The following is a 15,450-nucleotide window of genomic DNA, read 5'->3' on the forward strand; positions in this document are numbered from 1 at the left end:
AACCGCTGATGGCAGGAGACAAACAGGACCCAGTGTTTCAAAGGGGTCCAAGGCTCCAGCCACCACTGCTGTTGTGGCTACTTTGAAGTGTGGCAACAGTGCCATTCCAAGTGGTTCTGAGAGAGGGAGGGGCCAGCAATGTGGTCCGGGCACTGCTAAGGGCTGATTGCCCTAGGCCCTGCCCATTCCTGGGCGTGGAGCTGGACCAGCCTCCCTGTCGTGGCTTCTTCCCCACTCTAGCAAGATAAATGCAGAAGTGGGGCCTAGCAAAAGTACCTTTAAAACCTTATTTACCAGGTTTTGGTATAAACTTCCCCCCCAAAATTCTAAAAACCTTAGATTTTGGGGATAAAATTCGCTGCCACCACCCAACTAATAATAAAGAAACCAGGGAGAGACTACTTGGGAAATTTTAGCCCAAAAGTAAAAACCAGGACGCAAACATTAACCAATACCAGGTTAATAAAAAGAAAAAGAAATATTTTTTTTTATTACAACAATATTTGTGTTGCAAGCCTCATGACTAGATGGAATAGTTACAAAGTAAAACACATGGGGAGTTTTTACCATGGGCCTAGAACTTAGTTACAAGGATAGTAAAAGAACATTTTTAAAAAATGCACAGACATTAGATTCTACTTTTTAAACCATAAAACAATAAAGCCGAATGGATCTATTTAAACTTTACCCTACTAACAGAAGATTGGAGGGCCTGTTTCTGGAGGGAGACATTTTGTGTTTTTTTCCTTTATCGCTGGAAAGAAGAAGAAAGAACAGAGAACAGAAGAGGGGAGGAGCCAAAATTTAATTCTTACCTACATTCCTATAGGCCAACCCCACATGGCTAAGGAGGTTAAACCTTTTACTCCCAGGCTGCTGGCTAACCCTTATGATCATAACACTCCCACCTTGCCATGGAGCCCGTGCTAGCTATATAATTCAGGTGTTACCTATCTTCTGAGTTGTCTACCTTAATGCTCTTTTAATACAGATTTTTGCACTGTAAATATATATCTATACACTCACATGCAAGTGTTTATGTATATTCCATATACACACCCTTGACTGAATTTTGCCTTCATATGCATGCACACTGTGCATTCAAAAGCCAGGAGTCATGTATGTGTGTAGAATTTGGCCATACATTTAAACAATTATCAACCCACTCAAACACACACACATTGACAAAAGTAACAGAGAGGAAACCGTGCTAGTCTATACACTATCAAAACAAAAAGCTGTCAAGTAGCACTTTAAAGACTAGCAAAATAGTTTATTAGGTGAGCTTTCGTGGGACAGACCCACTTCTTCAGACCATAGCCAGACCAGACCAGACTCAATATTTAAGGCACAGAGAACCAAAAACAGTAAGCAAGGAGGACAAATCAGAAAAAGATAATCAAGGTGAGCAAATCAGAGAGTGGAGGGGTGGGGGGAAAGGTCAAGAATTAGATTGAGCCAAGTATGCAGACGAGCCCCTATAGTGACTCAGAAAGTTCCCATCAAGATTTAAACCATGTGTTAATGTGCCAAATTTGAATATAAAAGCCAGCTCGGCTGCTTCCCTTTCCAGAACGGTGCGATAATTCTTCTTCAGTAAAAACACAGTAACACATACATGACTCCTGGCTTTTGAATTTTATATTCAAATTCGGCACACTAACACATGGTTTAAATCGTGATGGGAACTTTCTGAGTCACTACAGGGGCTCGTCTGCATACTTGGCTCAATCTAATTCTTGACCTTCCCCACCACCCCTCCACTCTCTGATTTGCTCACCTTGATTATCTTTATCTGATTTGTCCTCCTTGCTTACTGTTTTTGGTTCTCTGTGCCTTAAATATTGAGTCTGGTCTGGTCTGGCTATGGTCTGAAGAAGTGGGTCTGTCCCACGAAAGCTCACCTAATAAACTATTTTGCTAGTCTTTAAAGTGCTACTTGACTGCTTTTTGTTTTGACATTGACAAAAGGAATAAAATCCTCACCTGTTGGAATAAACGAATATGAGCAACCACCATGTTTAAAGGGGTTGTCTCACACATATTGTGGTGCTTTAAATGCACCAGGCTCAACGGTGAAAAGGCTTCTTAATGCCTACTAAAACCATCCTGTATTGGAGAGGCAGAAAGAGGGGTCTCTCTTCAGAAGGGGCTGCACGTTTCCAAAGGCTCAAGGATCCTCAGGCAGACCATCCTTTGTTATCTCAGAACATGCTGCAAGGTAGAATGTGTGTCGTTGGTAGCCTCGTCAATCACAGCCTGGAGAGTTGTTAATATTTAGTTTCTGCCTCATTTTACTGTTGCGTCACTTCTGGGCAAAAAAATATCAATGCTTCAGCCCAGCAACTGCTAGAAGAGGAAAGGGAAGGAAGGGAAAAGGGTTTACAGAGGCTGAGGAAGTGGAGCATGACAGCACTTGCTTCAGACCATGCAGACCTGTCCTTTGCTCCTTCGCGCCTTTTACTCCCTGAGTCTTGCAGCTTTCGTAAGTAACTGTGTCCAATAGGTTTTTCCTCCTTGGTTTCCCTGGGCAGTCAGTTTAACATGGAAACAGAAACGGCTCCTTTCATTTCATGAGCATCTTTTTCTTTATTTGCCTTTGATTCCTATTAACCTGGGGAAGATGCTCTGAAGGGTGCAAATTGTAACAGAAGGAAGCCATGCATAACCTAGAGAGACTGTGTACCTGTGCATATTGATGCTTTGTTTCTGCAAATTCATTAGTTCTATACTTCCATGAAGAAGAAACTGCATAGCTAACAGCACATATACCAAAATGGTAAAAGAAAATATGATGAATGCAAAGGGGAAGGGAAGAGAGAAGAGTTTATACTGGAGAGGCTGGTAATTGACCTATTATTTGCTTGGCGTTTGGCATATACAGAATTAGAAGAAGTTGACATTTTAACTGCTTCCTTAGTAATAATAAAGATAATTTAAAATTTCAAGAGTGTTAAAGGGGATAGGAACAGATTCCCTGAACCAACAATAGTTGCTTCTGTATATGCTACAGATCTATTTGCCTCAATAAGTTCATCAATTCATAAGTACTATGTATGTGAATGACATTTGCTTCAGACAGTTGCTTGTGAGTTAGGTTGCATGATCATACATGAGAAGTGCTCTGTGTGATGGTTTAATTGAAATAAATTGCAGTTGAATTGATTGTGCAATTGTATTATTCATTTCTTTGGAGCTGTACTTCTCAACTTTCTACCACCAGTGACCCCTTATTTCAATTAAATAGAATTGTGACTTCCTCACATTTCCATTACACTTTAAAATGAAAAATGTATTGATTATAACAATACACCTATGTCAGGTGTGGAAGATTGACAGAGAAAACTTGATTTTGTAGGACAACCTTATTCAGGAAATAAGATTTTTCTTCACTTTGCATTGTAATAAAAATTTCAGTGCCTTTTATAAGCTTAAAACCAATGATTTTTGGAGCATAATCTTTCGTGCACAAAGACCCACTTCGTTAGCTACATCTGCATCCACATTCATGCAGATACATCTACATCCATGAAGTGTGTCTTTGCCCATGAAAGCTTATGCTCCAATAAATCTGTTAGTCTATAAGGTTCCACAGGACTTCTCATTGTTTTTGAGGATAAAGATTAACGCGGCTACCCCCCCACCCATACTTTTCATAAGCCCGAGGCTGGGAGGTGAGGTTTTTAGCTCAGGATTTGAGAAACACAATGTTATTTTATAGTAACAGAGAAGGAGCCATGGAGGGTATTATCAAAACAAAAAAGCAGTCAAACAGCACTTTAAAGACTAACAAAATAAAATAAGTAAATAAAATAATACTCAATATTTAAGGCATAGAGAACATTTTCTGGGACATTATAGGGGCTCTTTGGTATACTTGGCTGAATCTAATTCTTGACTTGCCCCTGCCCCCCCGCCCCCCTGCTCTCTGATTTGCTCACCATGATAATTTTTTTCTGATTTGTCAACTTTGATTACTGTTTTTCTTTCTCTATGCCTTAAATATTGAGTCTGTTCTGGTATGGCTATGGTCTGAAGAAGTGGGTCTGTCCCACGAAAGCTCACCTAATACATTATTTTGTTAGTCTTTAAAGTGCTACTTGACTGCTTTTTTGTTTTGACAATGTTGTTTTGTGTGGTCTCTATTGTATCTTCTTTTTTGGGCATGGAAAGAGAAAAAACGCTGATGTGGCATGAGTGGGAACACATACTTTATCTATGCATGCACTTATAGTTACCTCAGCTTACACCATGTAATGAACTCTGCTGTGCAATAGTATTCAGTGCGAAGTACAATTCTGCATATTAGAAACTTGGTCATAGGGTAACCATAATCAATGCTGAAGGAAATCACAAAGATCTAGGTGTTACAGTGCTTTCTGCTGAGCTATATTCTGCCACCATTGCTCAGGTTGAATGACACCATATTTCATAGAGTCACATCAATTTCTATGGGCCAACTCACAGAAAAAAGACGTGTAAAGGTGGCAGAATCAGGCTCTTGCAGAACATTAGTATATCCCTATAATAACTGAGATTAATTAAGAAAAAGCTATTTTAACTTAGCTGGAAAATCAGTCACCCAGGCTCAGCCATCAGTATATCACTAGGTTTAGGGTTAACTTCTCAGAGAAGTTTTAAATACTTACAAAATATTTAAAAGCTCTGTACATTTTGTAAACTTAAGATGTTTTTATCGTTTCTGTTTTTCGCTTGTATGTTGTTTATTAGAGTATAGTGTAAAATGAGTTCAGAGATTGTGAAATGCTAAAATCTATGAGGGTGCATTTATACTTGCATTCCTCTTTGGAAAGAGGTATGCAAATGAGGGAAATTGAAAATGCAAATGAGATTCATATTTGCATATTGACACCTCATTTGCATATTCTTATTTCAAAAGAGCTTTTGAAAGAAGAAAACCAGTGTAGGTGCTGCTCTTTCAAAAGTAAACCCCATCTTCGAAAGAATCCTTCTTCCCATTAAATAAAGGGAAGAAGGATTCTTTCGAAGATGGGGTTTAATTTTGAAAGAGCAGCATCTACGCTGGTTTTTTTCTTTCAAAGGAAGCTGGTTCGAAATAAGAATATGCAAATAGTATGCCAAATATGCAAATATGAACCTCATTTACATTTTTGATTTCCCTCATTTGTATACCTCTTTAGAAAGAGGAATGCAGGTGTAGATGCACCCTGAGAGAAAAAATAATAGATCACAAGAAAAATAAAAATTCAGACAAATGGAGGGAAAAGACACAATAAAACCACATAAAATAATCAGAATGGTACACATTCTACTCCATGGGCTTGTCTGACCTTGCCCCCAACTTTGAAGGGTGGGGGCATGTTAATCAGGGTGATGTGGGATTACTAATGAAATGCCATGGTTAATATGCAGCAATTCATTAGGCTAATTCTCCCCCACAGCAACTTGGAAGGGTCAAATTTTGAAGTGTCAGCATGCATGCAGCTGCGGACACTTTGAACTGCCTGTGCTACTTCGAAGTCCCTTTACTTCTCAAAATTTTGGAGTTTGACACTAGGAAGTTGCCGTGGGGGAGATTTAGCCTAATGAAGTGCTGCGTATTCACCACAGCGCTTCATTAGTAATCTCCCATTGCCCTGATTAACATGCCCCCTTCAAAGTTGGGGGCAAGTGTAGACCCAGCCCCAGTGAGTAGAGTGCTTGGTTGGTCTCCCAGGCCAGATCTTGCTTTTATTACCCAGCTGAGAGTTTCAGAGAGGGCAGGGAACCTACCATTCCAGCTTGCAGTTACTGAAGAGTTTGGAAAACAGGGTCAAAGATTGGAACACATTTTAAATGACTTTTTTGTATTTCAGAGAACTTAATTTTACAAGACCAACAAGAATACTTGTTCTTTTTCCTCCCAGGAAAATAATCAGAAGTATTAATCATTATCTCTATACAGCTATTTTCTAGGTCTGATTGCTTTGTTTCATTCTTATGCTATTGTGCCCTAGGGAAAATATCATAGATCTCATAGAAAAGCATATTGGAAAATCTTTTCTTGTCTCATTGAATATGATTTTTCCAGCTCCTTTTAGTACACCAATATCTAAAAGGAAGCAATCTTAGCCCTGATAACTACTTATTGCCCATAGCAGTATTTATTTACTACCTTCATCCCAGCCATATTCAATCTCTGAAAGTGGCATGCTAATAAATGTTCCAAAATATGCTAATGATGCACATATGCAAATTCCCCATGCCTCATTAGCATAAGGTCACATGATTTGGAGTCTGGAAGATGTTCTTCTAGACTCCAAAACAACATGTAGCAGCACGGCCCCGGGGGTTCTTCCAGAAGGAAGTCCTCCTTCCAGAGGCCCCTTCTTCCCAAAATGTCTTCTGGACTCCAAATCATGTGACCTTATGCTAATGAGGCATGGGGAATTTGCATCCATGCCTCATTAACATATTTTGGGCCATTTACTAGCATGCCAAAAGTGGCATGTGTAGAAACGGCCTGGGAGAGGAAGAGGGCCACCAGAAAAAGAGCTGCATGCTTTCAATTTCAGATCAAAAGAGTACATTTCACATGTAGAGGATCCACATTCTTTTTTTGAAAATTGCCCAGCTTTTCCAAAAAAAAGCTTGCTAGTGTAGACGCTCTTTTGCTTTTTAATTGGAAAATGTTCTAGCCTTTCCAGGATATTTTTACTGTGTATTGAAAACGGTCTTTATTCTTTGACAGTGATTAACCAGTTGCCTTTGTATCTGATATGAGTGAAAGACCATTAGAGCTCCAATGCCCCAGTAAAGACATCGGCTGGGTCTACATGAGTCCCTTCCTTTTGGAAGGGGCATGTTAATGAGCGAGTTTGAAAGATGCTAATGAGGTGCTTCCATGAATATGCAGTGCCTCATTAGCATAATGGCCGACACGGTGATTCGAAAGTGCAGCTTTTCAAATCGCACGCCGCCCATGCAGACAGGGACCTTCCGAAAGGACCCCCCCAGTTTTCAAAAGCCCCTTCTTCCTAACAGCAGACAGGAAGAAGGGGCTTTTGAAAACTGGGGAGTCCTTTTGGAAGGTCCCCGTCTGCGTGGGTGGCATGCGATTTCAAAAGCTGCACTTTCAAATCGCCATGGCCGCCATTATGCTAATGAGGCACTGCATAGTCATGGCATCGCCTCATTAGCATCTTTCAAACCCGCTACTTAACATGCCCCTTCCAAAAGGAAGGGGCTCATGTAGACACAGGGATCATGTATATATATTTTATAACCCTTTTAGTACGCTGAAGTCCTTGGCCAAAATTTCCATACATACCTGGTGATTTTGGATGGTCAGTCTGAAATACTTGAATGTGTCATTTTACAGGTGACAGGCAGCTGTGTGCTGGTTTCTAAAAATAGGGACCCATTAGGAAAGCTCAGGTTTGGGCCACATATGGGGAGTCCCCAGAATCATTAATTCACTGAAAAACCATTAGGCCAGGAGACTGTAATCAGACCTGGACTGGGTGCCATATTTTGTGACCAAACTCCAAAACCTGAGCAGCTGGGGCAACTTTAAGATTTCTAGCCATGATCAGGTACAAACTGCGTGCAAGAGGTAATGGGGATTAAGGATTCTAGTAGGCAACACAGCATGGAGGAGTGTTCTTGGAGAGAAACACTTCCTCCTCCACCTTCTTAACCAGGTCTGCCAACAGGTGAAAGGTGCAGAGGGGCAGTGAGTGCCATGGTGCCTTGCAATTCAAGAGGACCCAAGATTCCTGGCCACTGCCACTGCTACTGGGGCAGTGGTGGCGGCCAGAACCCCAGGCCTTTTAAATTGCTATGGGAGAAGTGCAACCCACGCTCTATGCTGATCTGAGGGCTGAGGAAGAGAGTACACTGTAATCTGTGCAGCACTGAGGGCTGGCTGCCCCCCAGGCCTTCCCCTTCCACCCCAGGCCCCGTCCCTTCTGGAGAGGTGGAACCATCCATCAGCACACCTTGCGTGGGAGCTGGCAGAAGGGGTTGGACTCCTGTTATTGGTGTATATTGTATACACTGAGCTAAAGCATCTCTGTGGGAAAGGCCTGTGTGTTCGATCTTGTGAGGTGCTAAGAATCTGCTGGGAGGGGTCTAATGTTCCACATCTCCCAAAATAGCACATTCATGAAATGATCGATTACTTGCTGGCCTTCTGATCCCAACTCCTTCAGTCATGCAGACAGTCTCACCCCAGGAGTAACTCCACAGAGCTTAGCAGGACTGTCTCATGAGCAATCATTGCAGGATCACACTCCATGATAAGAAAAAAGGATGAAAGGTGAGATGAGGGATCCTTGCTAGATACAGACCCAAGACTTAAACTTCAGATCAAGGTCCACATGCTCCCAAAATTTACGAGTGTTCTGACTGTGGATTTTGATCAGATACTATGGGTGAAGCACAAGAAAACAGATATGTATTAGGATGCATTAGACAGATGGATTCATAGACACATACTACAACACAGGCTGAAATTTGTTCTGTTTTTGATCCAGTATAGCAAATGCTACCATTGTTAATTTATAACCCTTATTAAAATTAGAGGATACTGCAAACTCTCATAGCCAAAAACTCTTTCAAGGAGAAAACTGAACATTTAAATTGCCTTCAATAAATGAAATACATGTTTAACTCGGGGCATGGGGTAAAACCTCTCCCCACTTTGGAGACTAAACAACCAGCTGCACCCCAGCCCTGAAAATTATATTTTCCTAGATCTGTGAAAAAGCCAACCATTTTTTTTATCATCACCTTGAATATTTTAGTGGATTTAAAGCCATTTTCACATGCAGACACCAGCTATTTTGCTGGGTGAAGTTCTTTTGACTATGCAAATGAGGTATATTTCCACCCTGCTGAGATCTTTTTGGACACACTCCACTCACGCAATAGAGCTCTACACATTATACATTCACTGAAAGATATGCCTAGTAGGCATGCTAGTTAACATGCCTATTTTCTGTCGTGGTTTCAACACACAAGGACCAAGCTATGGTCTTTCAGTATAGATGACTTTCATTTCTGATTAAGAAACACAACATAAGGAAGGACAAATGTAAGCCCCCATAAGTTAAAAAGGGATCATATGGAGTTTGGGACCATTTCTTTCACAGACACCTCAGAATGAACTAATGAGATGCCTTCTAGTAGACAAAAAGGAAGATTCCATACATTTAAAGATGTGGGATTCAGAAAACAGTGTCAGACTATCTACCCCACATTTGCCGATTCACATGCAGCTCAGTTTTACTGGTTCGATTCCAAGTTCTGAAATCAAAACAGCCCTGGCAGGGTATGGAATTCCATGGCACAGAATCCAGGATCTAATCTCTTTCTTTCCCTTTTCTCATGGGACCTAATCATGCTCCCATCAAAAGCAGCAGAAAAACATTAAATGGCTTCATTAGGACCCGGAACAGAGCCTCAGATGGTAAACTAATAAGCAATTAGTTCTAAAGGTCAGTATAGCAGCACGGTATAAGGATGTTAATATGAATGGAGAACACTGTCTGATTAGAACCGTTACATTCTGACCTGCAAATGACCTGAAAGCAAGGTATTTATTTCTCAAACCTGCTGAATATTTATCCTTCCTGTGTAAATATGAGTGGAGTTGAATTTAGTTAGCCAGCTGCTCAGTGGGTAGATTTTATGCTATTTTGATTCTTTTGGGTTTTTTTTCAAAGAATGGACTGATAGGTAACACTTCTGCCCTGTCTAGTTAGGATGGGGTGGAGGTAGGATGGAGCAGTCAGGGCCATATGTTTATATATGAGTTGTTTGGCTGGTGCAGAGAAAGATGGTGCCAGGAGATCAAGGCGTACACTACTGCGCCTTCAAAAAAGGGGCAGGAACGCCTGCAGCACACCGTGAAGCGGTTGGGAAAAGTCTTCTCTTCCTGTGAAAAATTTTGAGATTCCAAAATTGGGATGAAACTGAGAACTTCTGACATTGTTTTGGAGAAAAAACAGAGAAAAAAATAGACGTATAACCTAGCATATCCAATAGCTTAGTATTCAGGACACTTGCCTGCTATGTAAGTAGTATCTTCAAGTACCTACTCTATTTTATTTAGAGCAAGGACGTTAATCGTTGTCATCCATGTCCAGTGTCCTAACCACCAGGCTAATGGCTATTCTGCAACAGGGCTCTCTCTGACTACAAATTCTGTCCAGGAAATCAGAAACATCTCCTGATCAAGCATAATTGAGACGGACCTTTTCCTATATATATATAATTTTACAAACTAAAACTTTTTACATTCTTGCCTTGTCCTACCAGAATAAATACATCAACTTATCAATTAATCTCACTTAACTCTAGCACAATGTACCTGGCAGCTGGCTGGGTACCCTGGAAAGTCCAGTAGGTTATGCCTACTTGTACCATTTGTACTCTTGTCCTAGTCAACTCACCAGGGCTCTTTGCTGGTCTAGGTTGGATTCCTGTTTGTTGTAACGTGTACACGAACTGAGGAATAGGTGGCCCCTGTCAAAATTTTGTGCACATGAGCAGCAAAGGGTAGGACTTGTCCATCCAAGAGCATGAAAGCACAGAGGATTATATCCTGCCCATAACATCATTTGTTTGGAAAAGGGGCAAAGAGAATAAGGAAGCAACAGAGCTGCTCCCTTTGAAGTCAGGGGCAGGGGATACTTGTTAGACACAAATCTTGCAGAGAGCAAATCTTATGGTTGATGCTTCAGTGATGAAAAACCTTTTGAATGAATCTGTAGCTGGTGACAGATTCTCAGCTAATTAATGTATTGAGCTATGTCAGTTTACACCAGCTGAGCATTCAGCCCTTGGTGTAAATCAGTATAATGGCACTGGCTTAAACAGATCTCTACTAATTTACACCAGCTGAGTATCTGATCCTATAGAGTTGGAGCTACATAATTGGGTGGTGGTGTTCACAGGTCCAAACCCAATGCCATTTTATTTTTAACTTCCCAAGTCAAAGCTAAAAAACCTTATAGCACAAGTCTCATTGTAGGTGATTGGAAACACTCATCCAGAATGTGATTTTATTGGTGAGCTGAAGAAAAATGAGAATGAATGTCTGAGGGACGCTGAAGATCATGGAAATGAAACAGCAGGTACTGTTTGTAGTGAGTCAAAAGGATGGTAGGTTACACAGCCAAGTGAATCTGAAACACACACACACATACATACATATATATATATATATATGTATCATACATCTGGGATGGACCTTGAGAGGTTATTGAGTCCAGTCCCCTGCCGTCACAGTTTTTTTAAATCTGATCTTCCACAGACCCTTGAAAGCCCCCACCCCAAAATGATTGAGCTCAGAACCCTGGGTTTACCTAGCCAATGCTCCACTCACTGAGCTTTCCCTCCCCAGTCATAGGAACAAGTAAATCCTCCACACTGAGTTCTAGACCTGAACTTGAATTCTTGGATTCTTTCCAGTGACACCCAGTGAGTCACCTTCAAATGTGCCTTTCATTCAATGTCCCACCTCCCTTTCTCCTGGCCTATCCTCACTGTTTAGCTCTTTGGTCACATTCTACCTCCCAAAAGTCCCTTCATATCCTTCTCCAGCTACTGATTCTGTCCTTTTCCACATGCTGCCTCACAGGCATGCAATCATTTCTCTGACACAGTGCACTGTGCTGCCTCCCTCTCCTTATTCCATTCCATCCCCAAAGCCAATGTTTTTGATGATGCCAGCAAGAAGTCAGTAAGAAAAATAAATAAATGAACTGGAACAGCAAGCCAAACAGATATAAAGTGAGCTTGCTGCACTAATGCTCCACCTTCTTCACCCCACATGAAGACACACTCTTGCTCATTGGAACATGTCATAAAATTTGTGTGAGGATATGAATATGGTTTAAAACAGATTTCTCCTTCCCTGGCAGGATGCAGAAAGACATGGGACAGGCTAGTGTGCTGGCCAGATGCAGAGGCTGGTGAGACTCTTATATTGCCCTGCCCGAAGGTCCTCTTCAACTTCCTCAAAGAGCCAGGTAAGGGACCCCCGAGGATGTATTTTATCTGCACCTGTGACCATTGTGCTTATGAAGGTGAAGGACTGAGAAACTGGCTGTGGGTCATGCTAGGTTAAGCAGACTGCACCTCTGTTGATTTCACCAGGAGTGGAGGGTATTCTGCAGCAAATGTGAAATTGCAGAACTATTGCAGATGGTTTGCAACTTATCCTTTAAATCAGCATCTGTATAAAATGAATGGAGGATAGATAATGTGATGTCAGTTTTTAAACTGTGTTCTAGAGGTGATCCTGGCAATTACAGCATGGTAAGTCTAACATAAGTACTGGGCAAATTGGTTGAAACTATAGTAAAGATGAGAATTGTCAGACACATGGAGGAACATAATCTCCTGGGGAAAAGTCAACATGGCTTTTGTAAAGAAAATTCATGCCTCATTAATCTGCTAGAGTTCTTTGAGGTAGCCAACAAGCATGTGGAGGAGGGGGTCCAGTAACTATAGTGTACTTCGATTTTCAGAAAGACTTTCACAGGGTCCCTCACCAAAGGCTCTTGAGCAAAGTAAGCTATCATGGGATAAGAGGGAAGATCCTTTCATGGATTGATAACTGACTAAAAGATACAAAACACAAGCAGGAATAAATGGCCAGTTTTCAGAATGGAGTGTGGCAACTAGTGGTGTCCCTCAAGGGTCCATACTGGGACAAATTCTATTCAGTATTCATAAATGACCTGAAGAAAGGGGTGAATAGTGAGGTAGCAATATTTGCAGGTGATACAAAACTGCTCAGTCTCGTAAAGTCCAAAGCAAACAGTGAAAAGCTTCAAAAGAATCGCACAAAACTCGGTGACTAGGAAAAAAAATGGCAGATGAATTTTAATGTTGATTAATTCAAATTAATGCATATTGGAAAACATAACCACAACTATCCATATAAAATGATGGGACCTAAATTAGCTGTTACTACTAAAGACTGAGATATTGGAGTCATAGGGTGCGTCTACATAGGAACTAACTTTGATGTTAACTTCAAAGTTAGGCACTACTTCGAAGTAGCCAGCAGAGAGTCTCCACATAATTTCCCTGACTTCAAAGTTAACTTCAAAGTCCTTACTCCATTCCTGGGAATGGAGTAGTACCCTACTGAGAAGTTTAACTTCGAAGTAGGGTGTGTGTAGATGCTCAACTTCAAAGTTGCTTAGTTTGACGTTGTACTTCAAAGTAAGCAACTTAGAAGTTATTCTTATAGTGTAGACATAGTGGGTAATACCCTGAAAACTTCCACTCACTGGGCAGCAGCAGTCAAACAAGAAAACAATGTTAGGAATGATTGAGAAAGAGATAATGAATAAGATAGAGAATATCATGTTGCCTCTACATAAATCCATGGTATGCTGACATTTTGAATACCGTGTTCAGATGTGGTCACCTCATCTCAAAAAAGATATCTTGGCATTGGAAAAGGTTAAGAAAAAGGAAACAAAAATATTATTGGTATGAAACAGCTGTCCTATTAAGAGAGATTAATAAAACTGTGACTTTTCATCCTGGAAAAGAGACAATTAAATGGGGATATGGTAGAAGTCTATAAAATCATGACAAGTATGGAAAAAAGTCAAAAAAGAAGAGTTGTTTACTCCTTCCCATCCACAAGAACTAGGGGTCACCAAATTAAAGTAAGAGGTAGCAGATTTAAAGGAAACAAAAGGAAGTACTTCTTCACACAGTGAACAGTCAGCCTGTGTTACTTCTTTTCAGAGGATATTGTGAAGTCCAAGATTATAACAGGGTTCCAAAAAGTGCTAAATAAATTCATGGTAGATAGGTCCATCAAGGGCTATTAACCAGGATGGTCAGAAATGGGGCTCCTCATCTCTTGTCTGTGAGAAGCTGGGAATGGGTGACAAGATGGATTGCTTGGTGGTTTCCTATTCTTCTCCTTCCATTTGGGGCATCTGGCATTGGCCACTGCTAGAACACAGGACATAGGGCTAGATGAGCCTTTGTCTGAAACCAGGATGGCCGTACTTATGTTCTCCTATGGTGAGACCTGGTCTTGTAATCCATACTTAGGGCCTGTGCTGAAGAATCATGAAGTCAATAGAAAGATTCTCACAGGATGTAACAGGTTTTGTGATCAGCCTGTTGGAGAAACACTCCCGCTGAGTTCATTGCAGTACAGTCTGAAGCAGGAGTTCACAAGAGGATTGTAAGATCTTGAAGCTATGCTATCACTTGGGATGAGATGAAAGAACAAAGCACGAGCGATGTGGTTGCTCCTTATGGCCAGGAATTGGGATGAGAGGCAGAACTGTGCCATTAAAATGGCATATGCACTGGGCCAAACGTAACACGGATGAAAACAGACACAATCCAGCAGAAATCAAAGGCACCTACTCCAGAAGTGAATTTGTCCCACTAACTCACTAGAAACAAACATGTGGGAGGGGAGAGGGAAATGATCTTCCAGGAAGGATTGAGATTTTGGCATCTTCCAAAGGAAAAACTAATCTGCAGAGCTCAACCTGTTACCTCCCTGGAAGCGCCTGACCCCTTAGTCATAAATGAGAGGATAAGGCAAATCCCTTTGATGTGCAGTTTCATTTCCTGATCAGGGATTCTTACCATTATCCTTGATCCATCTCATAAAACTTCAGGTCGAAAGGCCCTTAATAACCAGCCGGACAAGTCCATCACACCAGAGAATATCAAAGATGTGAACATGAAGGAGGGAGTGGGTGCAAAGGGGGTGCAAGGAGTGTTTGAGTGGGGGAAGAGATGATTTGATATAATTAGGAGTCAGAAATAACAAATAACACACAGGCTGAAGAAGGAAGGCCCTCTCAGACTGGGATGTAACCATAAGACTGGACATTTCTGACTGCGAAGAAAAACACGAACACAACCGCACTCCTTGTCTGCCCAGCCTCAGAGATGCTTTATAGACTTCAAAAGCGATAAAAGCTTTTGTTTGCTAGTGCCTGCAGATGCACCCTGGACCCAAAAGAAAAGCAGTGACTCAACATGACACCTAAGAGAATGATGTGGGTATGTGAGATGAAGCCACTGACTTTACTGTGCAGCCATACTGATGCAAAACCTCAAGACAAACAGTTTCACACACACAACGGGAAGTGACTGTCTAAGAAGGGGTACTGCAGAAGGGGTCATAGTGGACCACAAGCTAAAAATGAGTCAACAATGTAAGACTGTTGCAAAAACAGAAAACAACATCCTGGGAGGCATTAATAGGCATGTCGTAAGCCACACATGAGAAGTGAGTCTCCTGCTCCACGCTGCGCTGATTAGGCCTCAACTGGAGTATTGTGTCCAGTTCTGGGCACCCCATTTCTAGAAAGATGTAGAGAAATTTGTGAAGGTCCAGTGAAAAGCAACAAATGATTATAGGCCTAGGAAACATGACCTATGAGAGACAATTGAAAGAATTTGGCTTGTTTAGTTTGCAAG

At 41.3% G+C, this 15,450-nt stretch overlaps 1 protein-coding gene across 1 annotated transcript in view; it reads left to right on the forward strand.

Moving 5' to 3' along the window:
- GHRHR (growth hormone releasing hormone receptor) overlaps positions 1-15,450 on the forward strand; it is a 96,206-nt gene that overhangs the window by 28,738 nt on the left and 52,018 nt on the right. The window contains exons 4-5 of the mRNA XM_074985520.1: positions 11,000-11,102; positions 11,892-11,999. Coding sequence (XP_074841621.1) covers positions 11,000-11,102; positions 11,892-11,999 — 211 coding nt within the window. The remainder of the gene's footprint in view (positions 1-10,999; positions 11,103-11,891; positions 12,000-15,450) is intronic.

Source organism: Carettochelys insculpta, chromosome 2, assembly GCF_033958435.1.
Source record: "Carettochelys insculpta isolate YL-2023 chromosome 2, ASM3395843v1, whole genome shotgun sequence".
Lineage (NCBI taxonomy): Eukaryota > Metazoa > Chordata > Testudines > Carettochelyidae > Carettochelys > Carettochelys insculpta.